Consider the following 17,018-nt stretch of genomic DNA (forward strand, 5'->3'; position numbering starts at 1 on the left):
GACTATTCGGTCCAGCAGGTTTAAGGAAGGCAACTGCACAAGGCCCAGAGACCCACAGCTTCCCAACAAAACTTCTGCTGGAATTTCAAAGCTTTTTGTCATTTTTAATTCAAAATTTTGCATCCTATCTCTGCAGACAATTGCCAGGCTGGGATAAAAATATCTGAGCAGTCCTTGGAAGAAGGACACCTCCCTTCTCCTGGTGCATTGGCTGATGAGAAATTGCCATGCAAATTTTCTCCAAATTAGGAGCACCTCAGCAAAGGTCTCCTGGGCATTAAAAACCAGTTGAGCTTGGTCAAAGGCTTTTGATGACCAATAGGCTTTCAAGATCAGCATAATCCCTCATTATGAACGCTCACAAACTTTATGCACATAGTCCTATTCCTTCTTCCATCAGCTGAAAAGGTTCTGCCTCATGATCCATGGCATCTTAAAAAGAGGCTTTACTCAATTCCTAACATCTTCCAGGGACTTCAGTGTCCCCTCTCCATCAAGTAATTATTGTCTCTTCTGTTTCACTCTTCACTGTCACCCATTAAATACTATGTGAGCTTGGCATAGAATGCCCATCCAAAGAAGCCCATCTGCCAAAAATCCCACTTCTGCTTTTTTTTCCCTGACTCCATGCCCTCCTCCTTAGCTCAGCCCCACAAAATATCACTGCAAAATGCAGGGTAAATGCCATTTTGAAATGTCAAACCTTCACATTCCCAGCTCCTTGAGGGAACAGGCAATAAAGTGAGCTCTTGCAGGAATTCCTCCCTGAGCAGGTGCTTGCCATAGGGCAGGAGGAGAGGTTTCCAGGATAAGAAAGTTGCCTTGGGACTGGTTCCAGCAAACCACACACATCTGTCAGCACAGGGAAGAAAGTGCTGGGTAGCAGAAACCCTCATTTCATGTAAAAACCAAACCTCCCCAGCTGCCTCCAGAGGAGGTCACCCCTTCAGGCTCCTGAACAAGGAACAACCGAAGATTCAGGCTATGATGTAGCAAGTCTTTAATGAGAAGGAGAGTCAACCAGTTCAGAGTACAAAGTGCGCTTCCAGTGCCCAGTAAAGAAATGGATAAACCCCACTTTGGGACAAGCTGATCTCTACAAGGGGTGTCCCCTCGTCCCACCACCCCATGACTATCATCTGCCATCTACAACCTGCTAGAAGCATTTATTGCCCAGCCAGCAGCAAATGCCGTGTGGAACATGGAAATATAAAGACTTAGTGAGATAAAGGTGTACAGAGGTACAGTCTGGAGTGACGAGCTCGCATGGCTACCATCCTCCTGGGGCAACTGCTGGGAAACCCAGGGGCATCTCCTTAGTCCTCTCCCCCAGTCTTGGTCGTGTGCTTCGCTTTCCTTTCCTGACCACACCGCTGGCATGGGCAGGAGGAGCAGCCCGCTGGGGACACCCTACAGCCCGGTGCCCAGGCACAGCAGTCCTGCCCTGCCCAGCCCCCGGGAGCCCACAGGGATGCCGCAGCAGCGCAGGTAGCTCCCGACCGCCGCCGACGCCGTGGAGCCCACCGTGGTGTTCTGCGGGAAGGAGCTGAGGATGGGCCCGGGCAGCGTGACCACGACCGTGGGCGGCTGGATGAAGGCGGTGGAGTCCCGGCAGCGGCGGAAGCAGGGCTGGGTGCAGCTGGTGGCCAGGGGCTGGGGACCGCAGGAGGAGGGCAGGCACAGGTCGTAGCAGGACATGGCTCAGCAAGGACGTGCACCTGAAAGCCAGAGCTGGGATGTAAAAACAAGGCAGAGGCCAGTCTGCCCTTGCTGAGCCCTCACTCAATGCCTCCCATAATAAGAGGCATGAGAGAGCAAGCTACAGGGTGAGTTTGGATGACTTATCCTCCAAACACCAAAAGAAAGCTTCCCCCCACCTTGCCCCATAAACCACTCAGGAGAATGAGGGGAATTTTGTTTGAGCTGCAGGTTGGTCTGGGAAAGTTGGAGGCACTAGGTTCTGGGACCACAGAGCAGACCTACTCCTGCTCCGAGCTGACGGGGAGCCTTTGGCAAGCAAAGTGATCACAAGATGCACGTGGTTGAAGCAAAATCCACTTAAATCAAGACAACATGAACTGAACCATTCCATCCCAAAATATAAGGGACATTTGATGCTCATCCATAAACAGGGACACATTGATCCCTGCAACTCAGGCATGTCCTGTTCTAATTTGTTTCTCTACTTCAGCAAGGAAAATCATGCAGGATGCAACTGATTATGTGGTTGCAGACCCTATAAGCTCTGCATCCTGCAACCCCTTGCACTCTTCATTTTAGGGCAGAAATACACCCTTCCCTGATGTCCTGTGCAGCTGGAAGGGAAGAGGCAGGGGTGGGGAAGGGGATGGAGCCTGTCTCAACTTACCCAGATGGAGGTGGCAGTGGTGGCAGCTGGAGCAGGTGGTGGGGCCAAGCACTGTCCCCACAATTTTATAGGGTGGCCCAGCCCCCCAGGGGAGTGGGTGTGTGCCTTCAGCCTGAAATTCCCTAACAACCAGCAGTTTTCTCCTGGAAAGCTCCCCTGACTGATTAAACAGTTCCCTCTTTCATCTCTCATGTTTTGCTTCCATGTAATACTGAGTAAGATTGAAATGATTTGGGCTACAGGCATTAATTACCTTCCTTCCTAAGGCCAAGGGACATTTTAGGTCTTTATGCCACCAGGCAGGAGGAGAGTGTTTCAGCAGAATTTAGAGCAGATATATCCCCACCTTCCTCTTAGCACAACCAATTCAGCTCTCTCATGCACCTGAGGTGAGATCAAGGATGTAAACTGAATGTAAGGAACATCCATTTGGAGTGAAATCCTGTGCCAGGAGTTTCATGGAGGCCAGGAAAGCTGAGGGGCTTCAGGACTGAAGGAGTGAGGATATGAGTGATGTGGACACAGGGAACTGACCTAGCCCAGCGTGAGCAATTTGTTATGGGTTTGGATGCACTTAGAGGATTTTTCTGGTTTGTTTTTTTTTTTTTTTTGTGTGTGTGTGGGTGGGTGTGGTGGTTTTTTTTTTTTGTTTTTTTTTTGGTTGTTGTTGTTGTTGTTTGGTTGTTGTTTTTTTTTTTCCTCACACCTGGGGTATAAGTCGTGCTTGGAAGGCACATCAGATTTTAAAAGCAAAGTGGGGCTCTGAAGTCCAGCCCCACAGATGACACATGCCTAAACTGTCTGATTTTGTGCAGGGAACTGACTTCCAAGAGCCCTTCCATCCCACTCTTTGGATAGGGTGGTAGCAGTGAGCCAGAAGGTCACAGGTGTCCTTCCTTGTGATGGGGTGACATCGTCAAGACAGGGTTAATTACAGTAATTACAGGCTCTGGTGTGACACCGGGGATCTGGGATCTGCTGTAAGCCTGTTAGCTATTAAATATCCCAAACATCTCAACCTACACTTAAACATGAATCAGCCTCTCAGTGGGGAGAGGGAATTGCTGATGTGGACCCAAGCAGGACCATGATGAGCCATCATGAACTCTAGAGGCAAGGAAAGTCTGAAACTGGCTTTTCATTTCACACAAGCAGAGCCCAACTGACAGCACAAACATCTCTTGCCCTGGAATAAACCCTGGCAGAACTGGGAGATGTGTACTATGTGTGTGTGGGGCTGTGAGCATCTTGTTAAAGATGTGCCTTGTGGGGTTTGGGGGGTCATTTGAGTTCTTGAGATAACTTGGCCACAATGGATCTCACTGAATGGTCCCTAGTGACTCTTCTCTGCTTGCCTGTCAGGGCAACAAAGCCTTTCCAAGGTTCTGAGGCCGAACTCAGCTATTTTTTAACGTCATTCTGGAAGGGGAAAAAGGAAATGACATCTTCTGAGGTTCAGCAGAGGACATGGGCTTCAGGGAGAAGCAACCTGGCGGCGCCTGGAGTAAGGCAGGACGCTGTGGGTTCATCATTCATAATCTCCTAAATGGCGACTTGGGAAGCAGGAAAAGATGAGGTTAAAGTTTAAGCTTTACTGTGCTGCTTTTTGCTCCACTCTTGAATAATAAATTGATGCCACAAGTGCATCTTGGACCCACAGCTTGAGAATTAAACCCTTCTTCTACCAATCTGGTTTGTTTGGCTTTTTCTTTTTCTTTTTCTTTTTTTTTTTTTTTTTTTTTTGTTCTGTGTCTCTGTGCATTCCCATTTTCTCAGGAAAACAGCCCTTCCTGGGTGACTCCCTTGCACACTTCCAAGCACAGGGTGGGATATTCAGAACTGCAGCCTCACTGTGTGTTTCAGTTTTGAAATACAGTTTAAGCACTTGAAATTCTGCTCACACTGGACCATCATGCCTGAGAATCATATCCATAGATGCAGTGATGCTTGGGATAAATGCAGTGTGGCACTCAGAGGGGAAATGTTGTTGAATGTGAGCAGATCTGTGGACTGAAACAAGTCCTTTTTCCAGAAAAGACAGCAGGGGAAACAAAAGGCACATGTTAGGAAGTTAAAATAATCTGATCTGTGTAGTGACTGAACTTTTAAAAACGAAAACAGATGGGGAAAGGGCAGATATTTGGGAGAAAAACAAAGACTGAACTTCCAATCTGTATTCATTTCAGGGAATGAGCACTTACTGCTCGAGATGTGACTTTCTCTGCATGAACCTCAAACCTGAGAAAATTTCACCAAACAAAACATGTTGGATCCATTTCTTTAACTTCTGCATGGATCCAGGATGTGTGGCCACCTCAGCCCTGCCCCTTCCTGCAAGTAAGGACACAAAAAACATGGCCCAGGATCAATAATCCATGTGTTTCCCTTCCTATCACCAGTCCCAGTTGCACTTTGCATTTTGATTTCCAATGACCCAAGGGCTGGATGTGTCCGAGACTGGCTGGAGGGCAGGAGCTTGCCCCTGTCCTAAAATTTCTCCTGAAAGCTAGAGGCAGGGGCACACCTTGGAGCAGCAACAGACCTACAGCATCCCATCTCCAAGGAATGTCTGCATGCAGGGTGCTCACCCAGGGCTTGCCTACTGGCAGCAGAACAGTCACGGACCACACCCAGATGGCTGATGGATGAGTGGGACACCCCAGCGCCAGAAGGCAGAATCCTGATGCAGCCAGACCCAGGCACAGAGCATCCTGGCTGCCTGTGTCCTTGCCAAAGCAGACTCCGGGTGCTCCAGGGCCACTCTGTGCAGCCCAGGGAGCCCAGCGGGTGCCACTGGGGAGAGACAGGCTCCGGCTGCCAGGCACTGTCCCGAGGCTGCAGATGATCCAGTTCCATGCCAAAGGATCCCTGTAATTTCCAGGTCCCTGAGTGGGCTGATGCCCCACAGCACCACTGACAGTGGCACATTCCCTTCAGGAGGACTCGTCACCGCTCACCAGGACAGGGACATGTGTGTGCCAGGGCAGGGTTGAAGGGTGTCCCAGCGGAATCAGTAGGGATTCTCTCCTGGCTGCCTGTGCCCTGCAAGTCCCCGGTCCTATCCTGTGACAGCAATTCCCCTGCCATGCACTGCTGTACCTCTGCAACCACCACCCCAGCCCATTTCATCATCTCCAACCGCAGGTTGGTCTCTCTGCAGGGCTGGACCCAAACTCATGCATTTTTTCCCAGGAAATCTCACACAGATCCCTTGCAGGGCACCTGGCTGTCCAGGCAGCAACATCTCCCCCTTCCTAGGGTGGCAGACCTGGCCAAGCAGCACAGCATCTCAAGGCAGTGGAATGGGATGGGGCTGGTGTTTCCCCCCAGTCTGGTCATGGTTTCTGGCTCAGGAGACACTGATAGAGGGAAGCAGCTTCTCACTCGTCCCCAGAGACATCTCCCCTGGCATGGGAAGGAAATGTAGCCACAGTGATGGTAAAAAAGGTGTGGGCAGCTAAGTCTGAGCATCCTCACCTTGTCCTGAAGCCATGGAATTGCTCGGCCACATGCTCATCAGTGGAGAGGAGTAGAGGGGAGAAGGGGAAGGCACTAGAGAGACTGCCACAATATATTTCCCCAGGTGCCTCAAAGCACAGACTCCCGGATGCAAGGCTTTCCTCTCTGAAAGACCACTGAGATTCTAGAAGCAGTTTTACCTCTTTCCTCTTCATCTTGCCATTGGTCACTCTGTCCTGTCTCCAGGAATCTCCACTGTGCATGCTGCTCCAGGCACAGGAGGGAGCTGCCAGTGCACAGTAGCTCTGCCTTCTCCAGAACAAGCTCCTCTGAGACATGCCAGAGGCAGCTTTTGACTCCCATTGGCATCCTTGAGGATGCCCAGGGACGGGCAGTCCTGATCTCCCCTGCCTACAGTTCAGTGCTCCTGGAGAGGAGGCAGCGGGATGGCAGGAGAGCAGCTGGCAGGTGAGCTCAGGCACCCTGCTGCCATGGCACATTGCACAGAGGGGCCACACCAGACCCTGAGCCACGAGGAGCAGGCTCAGCCCCTGGCAGCAGCAGCCCAAGGGCAGATGTAACGCGCATTTGACAGAGCAGAGCAAAACACCGAGAGCACGAGGGTACGGGGCAAGCTGCACAAAAAAAAAAACCGCAGGAAAGAGCAGATAGGGAAGCCGACGAGGGTGGGATTCGAACCCACGCGTGCAGAGCACAATGGATTAGCAGTCCATCGCCTTAACCACTCGGCCACCTCGTCCTCTACTGAAATGGTCATTTTAGCAAAATTTGTTTTTGCAGATTTTTGTTTGTTTGTTTGTTTGTTTTTGTTCTTTTGTTTGTTTGTTTGTTTGACCATAGACAGCAATACTGGAGCTGGTTCTTCAGGGTGTCCTTTGGTGAGCAAGGCTGTGCAGGCAGAGCCCTGGCAGCCCCTGTCACAGCAGGGCAGGGAGACAAGCAAGTGTTTGTGATTCATTTGCCCCTGTCCCTGTTCCCTTCTGTGTCCATGGGGTGGCAAAGAGTAACATGGCATTTATTGTTGCCACAAAAACGCCTGCACCACGCATCTCCATTAGACACCCACACCCAACCTGTGTCTAGAGGGTTTTCCCACATGATTCCACACCAGCTGTGCAAAGTAATAAGGAAGATGGGAGGGGTCCAGACAGCATCTAATGTATCTCTTATTTCCCAAATTGCCTGGTTTCTGGAAATAGTTTAGACCAGCTTTTCAGTGTGAGGTGAGAAGGGAGAGGAAGCAGAAGGAAACATTTTATTCCCAGAGTAGAGTCAGGCGGGACAGAGAACTGGGGGCTGACATTGCTCTGAGCAGGACAAGGACCCCCAGCAGTGCACCCAGTTCGGGACAGGGAGGAAAAATAGTCACTCAGGCTGAGGCACCACTGGGAGCTGAACCCAAGATCTCCTGTTTACAAGACGGGCACAGTGACCACATGAGCCATGGCACCCAGTGGCACTCCTGACACTGGTTGCTCCTTAAAACACCTAATGCTCTGCCCACTTCTCTGCCCACATGCTGCCCCAGGTTTGGGGTTTCCCAGCTGAAAACCCCATCTCTTTTAGCTGCTGAGAACACTCCTGGTGCTGACCCAAGGCCCTGGCACAGGGAGACCAACACATCCCATAAACACCACCAGCTGGGTTTGGCAATCCCCAGACCCTACAGGGACATGTTGCCCCCTCCCCTTGCCCTGGTAGAGCTGTTCCAGCTGCCACCCTACACTGCCCTGATCTGACAGCCTGTCTCATATCCCTTTCTGAATGCTCCTCCTCAGCACCAATCGTCACACAAAGACAATGGTCATGCCAGGAGATATCGTGAGCCCCGTGGGGAGGAGACTCGGGCTGCCTCCACTCTCTACAGCACCTGGCCAAGGAGGGACATCTCGCCACGCATTTCCTTGCTGCCTGCATTGGGCTGCCGGCAGGCAATCCCAGCTGCCCCGTGCCCACAGGCAGCCACAGGGATTTCTTGTGGGCCATCTGGGGCTCTATGGGGGGCCTTGTATGCGTATGCGGAGGGCTGTGGAGCGGCAAAAGGAGATGGAGATGCTGGGGGTTGATCCCAGGGCCTCTTGCATGCAAAGCAAGCGCTCTCCCGCTGAGCTACATCCCCGTGCCAGCGCGTGTGGTGGGGCGTTCTCCTGCATCTGAGCAAATGCATGTGTCTGCTGCCTTGCCCTGCCGCCCAAGCTGGGGAAAGGGCCTTCAGGTGTTTGCAGGCAGTGCGGGTGCCTTAGGTGTCATTGGGCTGGGGAGGGGCTTGGAGCAGGGCGAATAAGTGTGGCGCAGAGCAGGCAGGGCAGGTAAGGGGCAGAGTGGAGACGTGGCAGGCCTGTGTCGGGCTGCTGCAGTGTCGGGAGGGCGGGCGGAGGTGGCGAGGGGGAGTGCGAATGGCAGGGCAGGGTGGTTGCAGTGGGTTGAGGTGGTGAAGGTGGGCGCTGGGTGTGTAAAAAGAAGGGCTCGTCCGGGATTTGAACCCGGGACCTCTCGCACCCTAAGCGAGAATCATACCCCTAGACCAACGAGCCGCGGCACGCTCTGTGTCCCGCAAGGCCCCACTCCCCCCGCCCCACACCAGTCCCGCCCCGCCTCCCACACGGCTCCGACGCCGCAGCCCCGACACAGCGCTGCGCCCACCCGCCAAGCGCCAAGCACCCCCACGCAGCCCGCACACCCGCGCCCCGAACCGCGCCCATAAACCTCCGCACCCCGAACCGCCCCGCCCCGAACCGCACCGCGCCTCGAACCGCGCCCCGAACCTCCTCACCCCGAACCACGCCCCTAAACCTCCGCGCCCCGCCGCCCCCACCGCCCGCGCTGCTCCTCCCTCGCCGCGCCGCCGGCGCTGCGATGGCCGAGGCTTGAACGCGTTGCACTCGAAATCCAGCAGGGGCTCCCTGCGCAGGTTCCAATCCTGCTCACTGACATGGGTTTTACCTGCATAGATGGGAGTCGACCCTCCCCGTATAAATGGCGTCTTAACTTTCTTCTCCTGTCAAGGAATATGTAGCATCGTAGGGCAGGGAGTCATGGACCACTCACTCTGGGGTCAGATGAAGTCCTCCTGGTGATGAGGTTACCTTTTTTTACTAATGGGCCAGCTGGGACCCACGCAAGCCCAGGGCAGTGGTGCCACGGTGCCCAACAATGCAGGTTTGGGTGTGTTTCCACCTTAAGGTATGAGGAGATGTGGGTCTCACTCCCAGAGGAATTGTCATTTTGGTCAGAGCCTGTCCTGTTTTTCTCTGGAGGTGCAGAGCCCTCTGGGGTCTTCCCGTTGTTCCCCCCCAGTCACTGCAGCTTGGGGCTGGGCAGGATGAGTGGGGCAGCTCGAGGGGCTGGCATGGGGTGTGGCACCCCCTGTGTACCACTGCTGTCCCCCGCACTCTTGGGCCTGATATGCCCCCAGGCAGCACCAGTGCTTTCGGCAGGGGTCTGTAGAGGGCTCTGCCAGCCCCACAACCAACAGGGAGGAGTCTGGAGAGGCAAAAGGACATGGATGTGCTGGGGGTTGATCCCAAGGCCTCCTGCATGCAAAGTAAGCACTCTCCCGCTGAGGTACATGCTCCTGTGCAAGGGCAGGGTGGTGTCCAAGGGTCCCCGCTGTCTTCATGGTCCTCCTGCCCCTGTGGCCACTGGATTCAGAGAAGTTTTGCACCATAGACCTCCAAATGCCCACCTCCTGGACATAGTAAGATGATTTCCTTGTGCCAGGCTGTGCCAAGTGTTGCCTTCTGATACAAGGCAAAGGCGACCTGGTTCGGAGGAACAGCTCGGTGACCCACTCTCCAGGGTCGCTCGGGCCTATGAAACACGCAGACACCAATGTGGTGGATGGTCAAAAGGCCTTTATTATCTCTTCTCGTGGGGTTTTATAATCTAGGGGTTTTCTACGTCATAAGGGGTCTGTCTTTACCTTCTATGGTTAGTAAGGGGTGGAAGGTTACTGGGTAGGGAATGGAAAGTTACCAGCATCTGGTTTAGGGGGCTGCATTCCTATGTTAATTTTGTTATCTAAGGGGACAGGGACCCTGCCTTCCCGTAACATCGCGAAATCTTCCAAACGCCTGACCCTATCTACCACAGCCAAGGGGCAAAAGGCAACATTAGGCACCCTCCTCAACTCCCAGAATTGGGGAGCACAGATCTGGGGCATGATTCTCACTTAAGGTGTGAGAGGTCCTGGGTTCACCTCCTCAATGAGCCCACCTTTTGGGCACCTAACTTCTTTGGCTGGCACATGGGACTGCAGCATAACCAGGGCTCTGGCACAGAGGGCTGGGTGCTCCTTCCTGGCTGGGTGGGCAGGATTGACACCCCAAGGCTGGCAGTGTGTGCCCCAGGGATGAGGGGACTCAGCCAGGCCATCTCCCTGCCCTTCCTTCCTTGCACCGGAGCATGTAGCTCAGTGGGAGAGCGCTTGCTTTGCATGCAAGAGGCCCTGGGATCAACCCCCAGCAGCATCTCCATGTCTTTTCCCCTCCAAGACCTTCTGTATCCCTGGGCATCCTTGGAGATGCTTCCCTGTGCTGCCTGTCTTGAGGCCAAGGCATCTGGATTTTTTCCAGTCATCAGTAAATATTCCTGCGTGTTCCCTTTTCCCAACCCTCCAGGTGTGGGAGCTGGGGCTGAGCAGAGCCCCACACCAGGCTGGGGGATGGCATAACCTGAGGCAAAGTGTGCTGTTCCTGGCTGTCACCAGCTAGGCAGAAAGTATGTGGGGCTGTGATGGCCGAGGGGTGAAGGCGTTGGACTTGAAATCCAATAGGGGTTCCCTGCGCAGGTTCGAATCCTGCTCACAGCGACAGGTTTTACCTACGGATGGATGGGGGGGGGCGCCGGAGGAACTGAACTCCTCTCTGAGGGTTTTGATCCGTGGGGAGCGGTGGCCAGGGAAGGGGCAGTGCTCTTGCAGTGGGTGGGCTTGTGGACTTTGGCCTGAGCTTGTGCGTGACCCCTTCTTTTGGGCACCTGTGGACAGGCATGGCCTCTGCAGTGTCCGGACAAGGGAGGGGAGGCACTGTCCAGCATGGAGGGCACAGACAGCGTCCCTAGCTGGGTGACCCCTGGGATGGAATGGTGCCATGACTGCCAGGAGAACAGGGTTGCCCAGTGCCCATGGGCACAGGCACAGCTCAGCCATGGCCAGGGCTGGTTCCCTCCTGCCTTGGGAAGCAGCTGTCAGGGCACTGGGGGTCATGCTGCCACCGCAGCCTCAGGGGGAAGCTCTGCCATGGTGCATCACTCACCTTTGGGGAGCCCTTCCCGAGGTAGATGCGAGTTTATCATCACTGGCCCGCGGAGGAGGTGGGTTTGAGGAAGGAAAAAAAAGCTGGAGATGCTGGGGGTTGAACCCAGGGCCTCTTACATGCGAAGCAAGCGCTCTCCCACTGAGCTACATCCCCTGCGTGGGCTCCCTAGCTCTGGGGGTTCTGCCAAGCCCCCTGCTCCCTGTGGCCCCCATTTTAAAACCAGGCAGGTACAGCCCATGGCCATGCTGTGCTGGGCAGAGTGGGAGCTTCAGATGAAGTTTAGAAACTCCCACTGAATCTTGAAATGCAGAGAGGAACCCCTGGCTTTCTAAACTTTTCAGAGAGGAGCCTGGGTGTGGCTGGACCCAATCTTAGCTCCAGATTTTGGAGTGATTTATCTCTAAAATATTGTATAGATGTAGTAGAAATTTTATACAGCTTTATCCTGCAGGATTAAAAATAAATATTAAAATTAATACGTACACAAATACATATTCTTTATTACGATGATTAGACAAAAATATCTTAGTCAGAATTATTTACTACACAATATAGGTGCTATAACAACTATTACAATATAGTGCACTATGAAGGAATATTGATACAATTTTATTAAAGGAAATATATTAAAGCTGCCAAAACTAATTATTAAGTAAAGTTTGATGTTTCTCACCCAGACCAGCCAATAACTGGGGGCCAATCTCTTGGGCTCAGCCTTAGGGAGTGACCTTGAGGAGTGTCTCTCAGGGGAGAATCTCCACACATACCCTTCAAGAAATGATCTGTCAAAAAAACCCGCCATTCAAATATGGGACTTCTATACTATAAAAACATGGACTGTGAGCCACATATGTCCAGGCCAGCTGTGCCAGCCCAACAGTTTTAGTAAAGTTATCAGTAATATTACTTGTTTGTTCCTTTATCCAGATATTTTGCCAGAGCTATTGTTCTTCAACTCGCTATCAGGTTGTTTAAATTTGGGGTTGAAGAGTCAGGCTGGTTTCAGCTTTATTCAACACCGAAAGCAGCGTGACCTATTTTCTTCGTTTAACACTGATTGTTTGGGAAATAGAGCATTGTTTGTTTCCTCCATTCCAGTCTCTGGCATTCCAGAGCAACCTGCTACATATGCCCAGATGACATCTCCACAGCCAGAGAAGGACAAGGGTGAACTCTTCATGGTGACCATCCCTCAGAGACAAACAGAGCTGCCACAGGTCCCGGCTCACACCCCGTAGTTCTGTGAGTTCTCGAAGTAAAAAAAGGATGTTCTCCAGCTTGCACTTATCTGGCTCGTTGGTCTAGGGGTATGATTCTCGCTTCGGGTGCGAGAGGTCCCGGGTTCAAATCCCGGACGAGCCCTATTTTTGGGCACCTACGCGCCTTGGGATGTGGTGAAGCCAGGGTGGGGATGGAGGTAGGGAAGCAGGGCCTGCAGAGCAGCGATAGGCACAGTGTTTTCTGTGGGCACATCCTTAAACCAGGAGGGGCGCAGGACTGGGAAAGGTGGAGTGCAGCCTGTGACAGTCGGGTTTGGAGCCATGGGGGCAAAGTGGGGAGCTGGACTTGGCCAACTCCCCTTGCTGTTGCACGGGGATGTAGCTCAGCGGGAGAGCGCTTGCTTTGCATGCAAGAGGCCCTGGGATCAACCCCCAGCATCTCCATCTCCTTTTGCCGCTCCACAGCCCTCTGCATACGCATACAGGCCCCCCAGAGAGCCCCAGATGGCCCACAAGAAATCCCTGCGGCTGCCTGTGGGCACGGGGCAGCTGGGATTGCCCGCCGGCAGCGCAGGGCGGGCAGCAAGGAAATGGGTGGCGAGATGTCCCTCCTTGGCCAGGTGCCGTAGAGAGTGGAGGCAGCCCGAGTCCCTTCCGCACGGGGCTCACGGTGCCTCCCGGCGTGAGCACGGGGGCCGGGGCTCACCCGGTGGTGTAAAAGGGAGGGCTCGTCCGGGATTTGAACCCGGGACCTCTCGCACCCTAAGCGAGAATCATACCCCTAGACCAACGAGCCGCGCCGACCCGATTTTCCCGCCCCCCCACTCTGCCCCAGCGCACCCCGCACACGTCCCCGCTGCCGCCCACAGCGCGCCGCTCCACGCTCACACACGCTCACACACCTCGCCGCCCTGCTCGCACACCGACACCACGCACACGCACAACCCTGCACAGCCCTTACACACCTCACACACGCCACCGCCTCGCACCCACCACGTTGCTCGCTCCACTCTCCTCTTAGCCCCTGCACCCAAAACCGCTGCGCCCCCCACGCACCCACAGCCCTGCCACACACACACGCCCATTGCTGACGCTGAGCACAAACACCGCTCACAGCACATCCCCTCTGCACCATGCCCCACAGCAAAACGTGCCACAACAAAGCACCGACCATTCCAACTGCTGCAAGGGCCGCCGAGGGCCACTGACGGAGGAAAGGGAACCTGCGACACCCATGTGCTGCATCTGGCATCTCGAGGCTACAGCAAGAGGCACCTCCCTGCTCCCACACTCTGCGAGGCCCACGCAGCCTTGGCACCCCATCACCCCCAACAGGGTCTGGAAGATGTAGAGTGGGGGAGAGAATAAGTACCTCCTGGTTCATTGGTCTAGAGGTGTGATTCTTGCCTTGGGTGTAGGACGACCTGGGTTCAACTCCAAGATATCTCTTACTTTTGGCCACTCACCATGTCCAGCGCTGAGGGTGACCCTTGTTAGCTGGGTACATCCCTATGGGAAAGATGGGCTCCAAAGGACTGGTGGCAAAATGTTGCTGGGGGAGAGAGATGTAGTTCAGATCAACCCCTAAGCATTCTCCACGTCCTTGTGCCTTCTCAAATACCTCTCTGCTGGTTGTGAGGCTGCGAGAGCTCTGCACGAAAGGCCTGGTGCTGTGTCCTGGCATCCCAAGGTTGTATAAAAATCTTGTGGCTGTTTCCCTGCCGTGCCTGGAGGCTGCAGAGCATAGAAGGCATTTTTTAACTTCCCCACAGGGCTCAGGACGTCTCTTGGGGTGAAAATCGATGCTGAGGGGACCAGCTCAGAAGGAGGAGAATAGTGTAGGCAGATTCATGCAACAGTTGAATTCAGGACCACTTTCACTCTAAAACACATACCCAGAGCAATGAAGGGGGGTACACTGTCCTTCCAAGGATGTGGGAGAGGGTTTTGAGGAGTAATACACTCAGAATCTTCAGGATGCTCCACCTCCAGTATCCAAATCGTGAATACCGCCTGAGGGAGAAGAGAAGGTAGGGCTTAGGGCCGTGTGGCTGTTCATGACGCTCCCGCTATCAACTCCTGCCGGGACTCCCAATAGAGAGAGGTGTCAGGGCTTTGGGTAAAACCGACGTCAGTGAGCAGGATTGGAACCTGCGCAGGGAGCCCCTGCTAGATTTCGAGTGCAACGCGTTCAAGCCTCGGCCATCGCAGCGCCGGCGGCGAGGGAGGCGCAGCGAGGGCGGCGGGGCGCTGTGGCGGGGCGCGGTTCGGGGTGCGGAGGTTTATGGGCGCGGTTCGGGGCGCGGTGTGCGGGCTGCTTGGGGGTGCTTGGCGCTTGACGGGGCGGGCGCAGCGCTGTGTCGGGGCTGCGGCGTCGGAGCCGTGCGGGAGGCGGGGAGAAGGAGGGGGCGGGGGGTCCCCGTGCGGAGGGGGGGAGGGGCAGCTGGGCCTTGCGGGAGAGGGAGCGCGCCGCGGCTCGTTGGTCTAGGGGTATGATTCTCGCTTAGGGTGCGAGAGGTCCCGGGTTCAAATCCCGGACGAGCCCTTCATTTTGGACATCATCGCCCTGCTCCCGCCTAGCCGGTGCCGAGCCCGACGGGACCCGGCCATCGCCCTTTATCCCTCAGGGACATGTGTAGGGCTTTGAACTTAGCGTGGCATACAGAGCGTCACATGAGGCTGTGCTCTGTCTCTGGAGTCCCGACACATTGGTCCTGCAGAGTGACCCTATTTTTGACTTGGCAGCGGGATGGGGATGGCATGGGAAGGGCTGTGTCTGTGGCCATGGGGCACTCCGGCAGTGGGGCAGGTGGGGTCTCTAGCTCAGCTGGTTAACATATCTGTCATGTAAACAGGAGATCCTGGATTCGACTTCCAATGGCGCCTGGGAGTCTGGTTTTCCTCTCTGGCACAAGTTGGGGACACTGCTGGGGCTTCTCCACTGCCCGTTTGCCCCTCACAATGATGACACTGACTCAGAGCAGTTTGAGTGCACGTTTTTACTGAAAGCTTATTTCAGGGTCCCCCAATGGACGTAAAAATTCACCAAGGTGTCCCTCCCACCCAGGACCTGCCCCTGCCCTGGGGTGCCCGCAAGCCCCACAAACAGCAAGGAGGATCTGTCTCCCTCGGCATGGCTCCCTAGCCCACAGCCCACCCTCCAGGTTCCTACATTTGGCTGGAGGGACCTGGCAGCACCTCAGGTACCTTCCCAGGGTGCCCAGACATGTCCAATGGCCAGGATGAGCCATAGGAGAGGGCTAATCCCCGCTGGGTGGGGAGAAGGGAGCTGTTTGGATGCCTCTCCAGGTAAATCATCTACAGCCACACCCAGCATCTGGGGGCTGGGGGTGGTGTGGGGCCAGGGCACCTTCCTCTGCCCCTCTGGGCTCCCACGACGCGCAGAATCAGATTTGCACTTTGTCTTTTGCCCTCTTTGCTGCTTTTTGCCCAAGTTACAATGAACGGGCATAATTAACAACAACTGTGATGGGAAAAACCCTCCTATACCTTCTGTGCCTGCTCTCCCCGCAGTATCCAGGGTATCCATCCACGGTTTCACACTTCCTTTGTCCCAGTTTACTTCCCTATTACACTCTACGTTTCAGAAGGTTATAGCCGGACTGCTCAACAGCCACTTTCGGCAGTAATCGCTCTTGTAACGATTTCTAAGTGCTTTCTTCTCCATGCGTCTTGGATAGGAGACTATCCGCCCCTCTACATGAGGACGTTGGCTGGCCCTTTAGACATTACGTCAATGTCTTCTGCCATCCCCTTCCCAAAATCTCCAGGGCACGGGGGACTTTTGATCCTGGAGAGGATGCAGATGCCAGTGTAGCCCAGGCACTAGCTGGTACCATTTCCCCTCCCGCCCACGCCGAGGCCCCATGTGCCGCAAGAATCCGAGCCCACCCCGAAGGTCCCCAGTTCCCCCAGCGCGGCAGCAAAATCTCGACGAGGATGGGATTCGAACCCACGCGTGCAGAGCACAATGGATTAGCAGTCCATCGCCTTAACCACTCGGCCACCTCGTCGCTCTGCGGAAGCTTGTCGCCCCCTGCCGGCCTGATCCTATCGCCGCAGCCCCTTCCCGCCCTGCCCCGGGGCCCGGCCTGGTCTCGTCGCCTGCTCACCCGCCGGAGGCCCGACACCGCTCAGTCGTTCTAGCGCCCTCTTAGCGCAGTAGGCAGCGCGTCAGTCTCATAATCTGAAGGTCCTGAGTTCGAGCCTCAGAGAGGGCACTGTTTTGCGGTTTGCTGGGGTCTTTTTTTGTTTCCCCGTGACAACCCGAGGTGGCTCCGCAGTGTGTCCGGCCCAGACATTGCCGACGCCTTCGTACGGCCCCCGCGGCGGGCGGCTCCCACGGGGCCGGGGCCTCAAGGGCACGGGGAAGCCGAAGGCATGGGAGGGGTGGTTCCCACACGTGCGGGGCGGGCGGAGGGGTGAAACCCACAAAGTGGGACGAGGTGGCCGAGTGGTTAAGGCGATGGACTGCTAATCCATTGTGCTCTGCACGCGTGGGTTCGAATCCCACTCTCGTCGAGATTTTACTGGTGCCCCGGGTTCGCCATCAACAGATAAACGATAGAAGAGTGGCTGGAACAAGACCAGCCCCCTGGTAACAGACAGCAGCCACCCTCCCCACTCCCTTCCCCCTTGAAAGCATCCCTCACCATGAGCTTTTACAGAGGA

General features: G+C 54.8%; 1 protein-coding gene and 13 non-coding genes across 14 annotated transcripts; 7 read left to right on the plus strand and 7 right to left on the minus strand.

Annotated features, from left to right (window-relative positions):
* Nucleotides 1–998: 998 nt before the first annotated feature.
* On the minus strand, nucleotides 999–2,394 carry LOC135450256 (beta-keratin-related protein-like). Its single transcript, XM_064718260.1, has 2 exons — nucleotides 2,369–2,394; nucleotides 999–1,718 (listed from the first exon to the last, which is right to left on the minus strand). Exon 2 carries the CDS (start codon nucleotides 1,696–1,698, stop codon nucleotides 1,411–1,413), a length of 288 nt encoding a protein of 95 aa, XP_064574330.1. The 5' UTR covers nucleotides 1,699–1,718; nucleotides 2,369–2,394; the 3' UTR covers nucleotides 999–1,410.
* Nucleotides 2,395–6,505: 4,111 nt separating this feature from the next.
* TRNAS-GCU (transfer RNA serine (anticodon GCU)) lies at nucleotides 6,506–6,587 on the minus strand. Its single transcript has one exon. It is a non-coding gene; the product is annotated as a tRNA-Ser (tRNA).
* A 1,308-nt stretch (nucleotides 6,588–7,895) lies between these two features.
* Nucleotides 7,896–7,967, minus strand: TRNAA-UGC (transfer RNA alanine (anticodon UGC)). Its single transcript has one exon. It is a non-coding gene; the product is annotated as a tRNA-Ala (tRNA).
* Nucleotides 7,968–8,310: 343 nt separating this feature from the next.
* TRNAP-AGG (transfer RNA proline (anticodon AGG)) lies at nucleotides 8,311–8,382 on the minus strand. The gene has a single exon. It is a non-coding gene; the product is annotated as a tRNA-Pro (tRNA).
* A 1,865-nt stretch (nucleotides 8,383–10,247) lies between these two features.
* On the plus strand, nucleotides 10,248–10,323 carry TRNAA-UGC (transfer RNA alanine (anticodon UGC)). The gene has a single exon. It is a non-coding gene; the product is annotated as a tRNA-Ala (tRNA).
* A 253-nt stretch (nucleotides 10,324–10,576) lies between these two features.
* On the plus strand, nucleotides 10,577–10,658 carry TRNAS-UGA (transfer RNA serine (anticodon UGA)). The gene has a single exon. It is a non-coding gene; the product is annotated as a tRNA-Ser (tRNA).
* A 529-nt stretch (nucleotides 10,659–11,187) lies between these two features.
* TRNAA-CGC (transfer RNA alanine (anticodon CGC)) lies at nucleotides 11,188–11,259 on the minus strand. The gene has a single exon. It is a non-coding gene; the product is annotated as a tRNA-Ala (tRNA).
* Nucleotides 11,260–12,396: 1,137 nt separating this feature from the next.
* Nucleotides 12,397–12,468, plus strand: TRNAP-CGG (transfer RNA proline (anticodon CGG)). Its single transcript has one exon. It is a non-coding gene; the product is annotated as a tRNA-Pro (tRNA).
* A 230-nt stretch (nucleotides 12,469–12,698) lies between these two features.
* On the plus strand, nucleotides 12,699–12,770 carry TRNAA-UGC (transfer RNA alanine (anticodon UGC)). The gene has a single exon. It is a non-coding gene; the product is annotated as a tRNA-Ala (tRNA).
* Nucleotides 12,771–13,050: 280 nt separating this feature from the next.
* TRNAP-AGG (transfer RNA proline (anticodon AGG)) lies at nucleotides 13,051–13,122 on the minus strand. Its single transcript has one exon. It is a non-coding gene; the product is annotated as a tRNA-Pro (tRNA).
* A 1,677-nt stretch (nucleotides 13,123–14,799) lies between these two features.
* TRNAP-AGG (transfer RNA proline (anticodon AGG)) lies at nucleotides 14,800–14,871 on the plus strand. The gene has a single exon. It is a non-coding gene; the product is annotated as a tRNA-Pro (tRNA).
* A 1,407-nt stretch (nucleotides 14,872–16,278) lies between these two features.
* Nucleotides 16,279–16,360, minus strand: TRNAS-GCU (transfer RNA serine (anticodon GCU)). Its single transcript has one exon. It is a non-coding gene; the product is annotated as a tRNA-Ser (tRNA).
* Nucleotides 16,361–16,494: 134 nt separating this feature from the next.
* TRNAM-CAU (transfer RNA methionine (anticodon CAU)) lies at nucleotides 16,495–16,567 on the plus strand. Its single transcript has one exon. It is a non-coding gene; the product is annotated as a tRNA-Met (tRNA).
* Nucleotides 16,568–16,786: 219 nt separating this feature from the next.
* Nucleotides 16,787–16,868, plus strand: TRNAS-GCU (transfer RNA serine (anticodon GCU)). Its single transcript has one exon. It is a non-coding gene; the product is annotated as a tRNA-Ser (tRNA).
* Nucleotides 16,869–17,018: the final 150 nt, after the last annotated feature.

This window comes from Zonotrichia leucophrys, chromosome 7 (genome assembly GCF_028769735.1).
Source record: "Zonotrichia leucophrys gambelii isolate GWCS_2022_RI chromosome 7, RI_Zleu_2.0, whole genome shotgun sequence".
Taxonomy (NCBI): Eukaryota; Metazoa; Chordata; class Aves; order Passeriformes; family Passerellidae; genus Zonotrichia; species Zonotrichia leucophrys.

Coding starts and splice junctions, on each gene's coding strand:
- LOC135450256 (XM_064718260.1), bottom strand. CDS start 1,698: ATGTCCTGCTACGACCTGTGCCTGCCCTCCTCCTGCGGTCCCCAGCCC.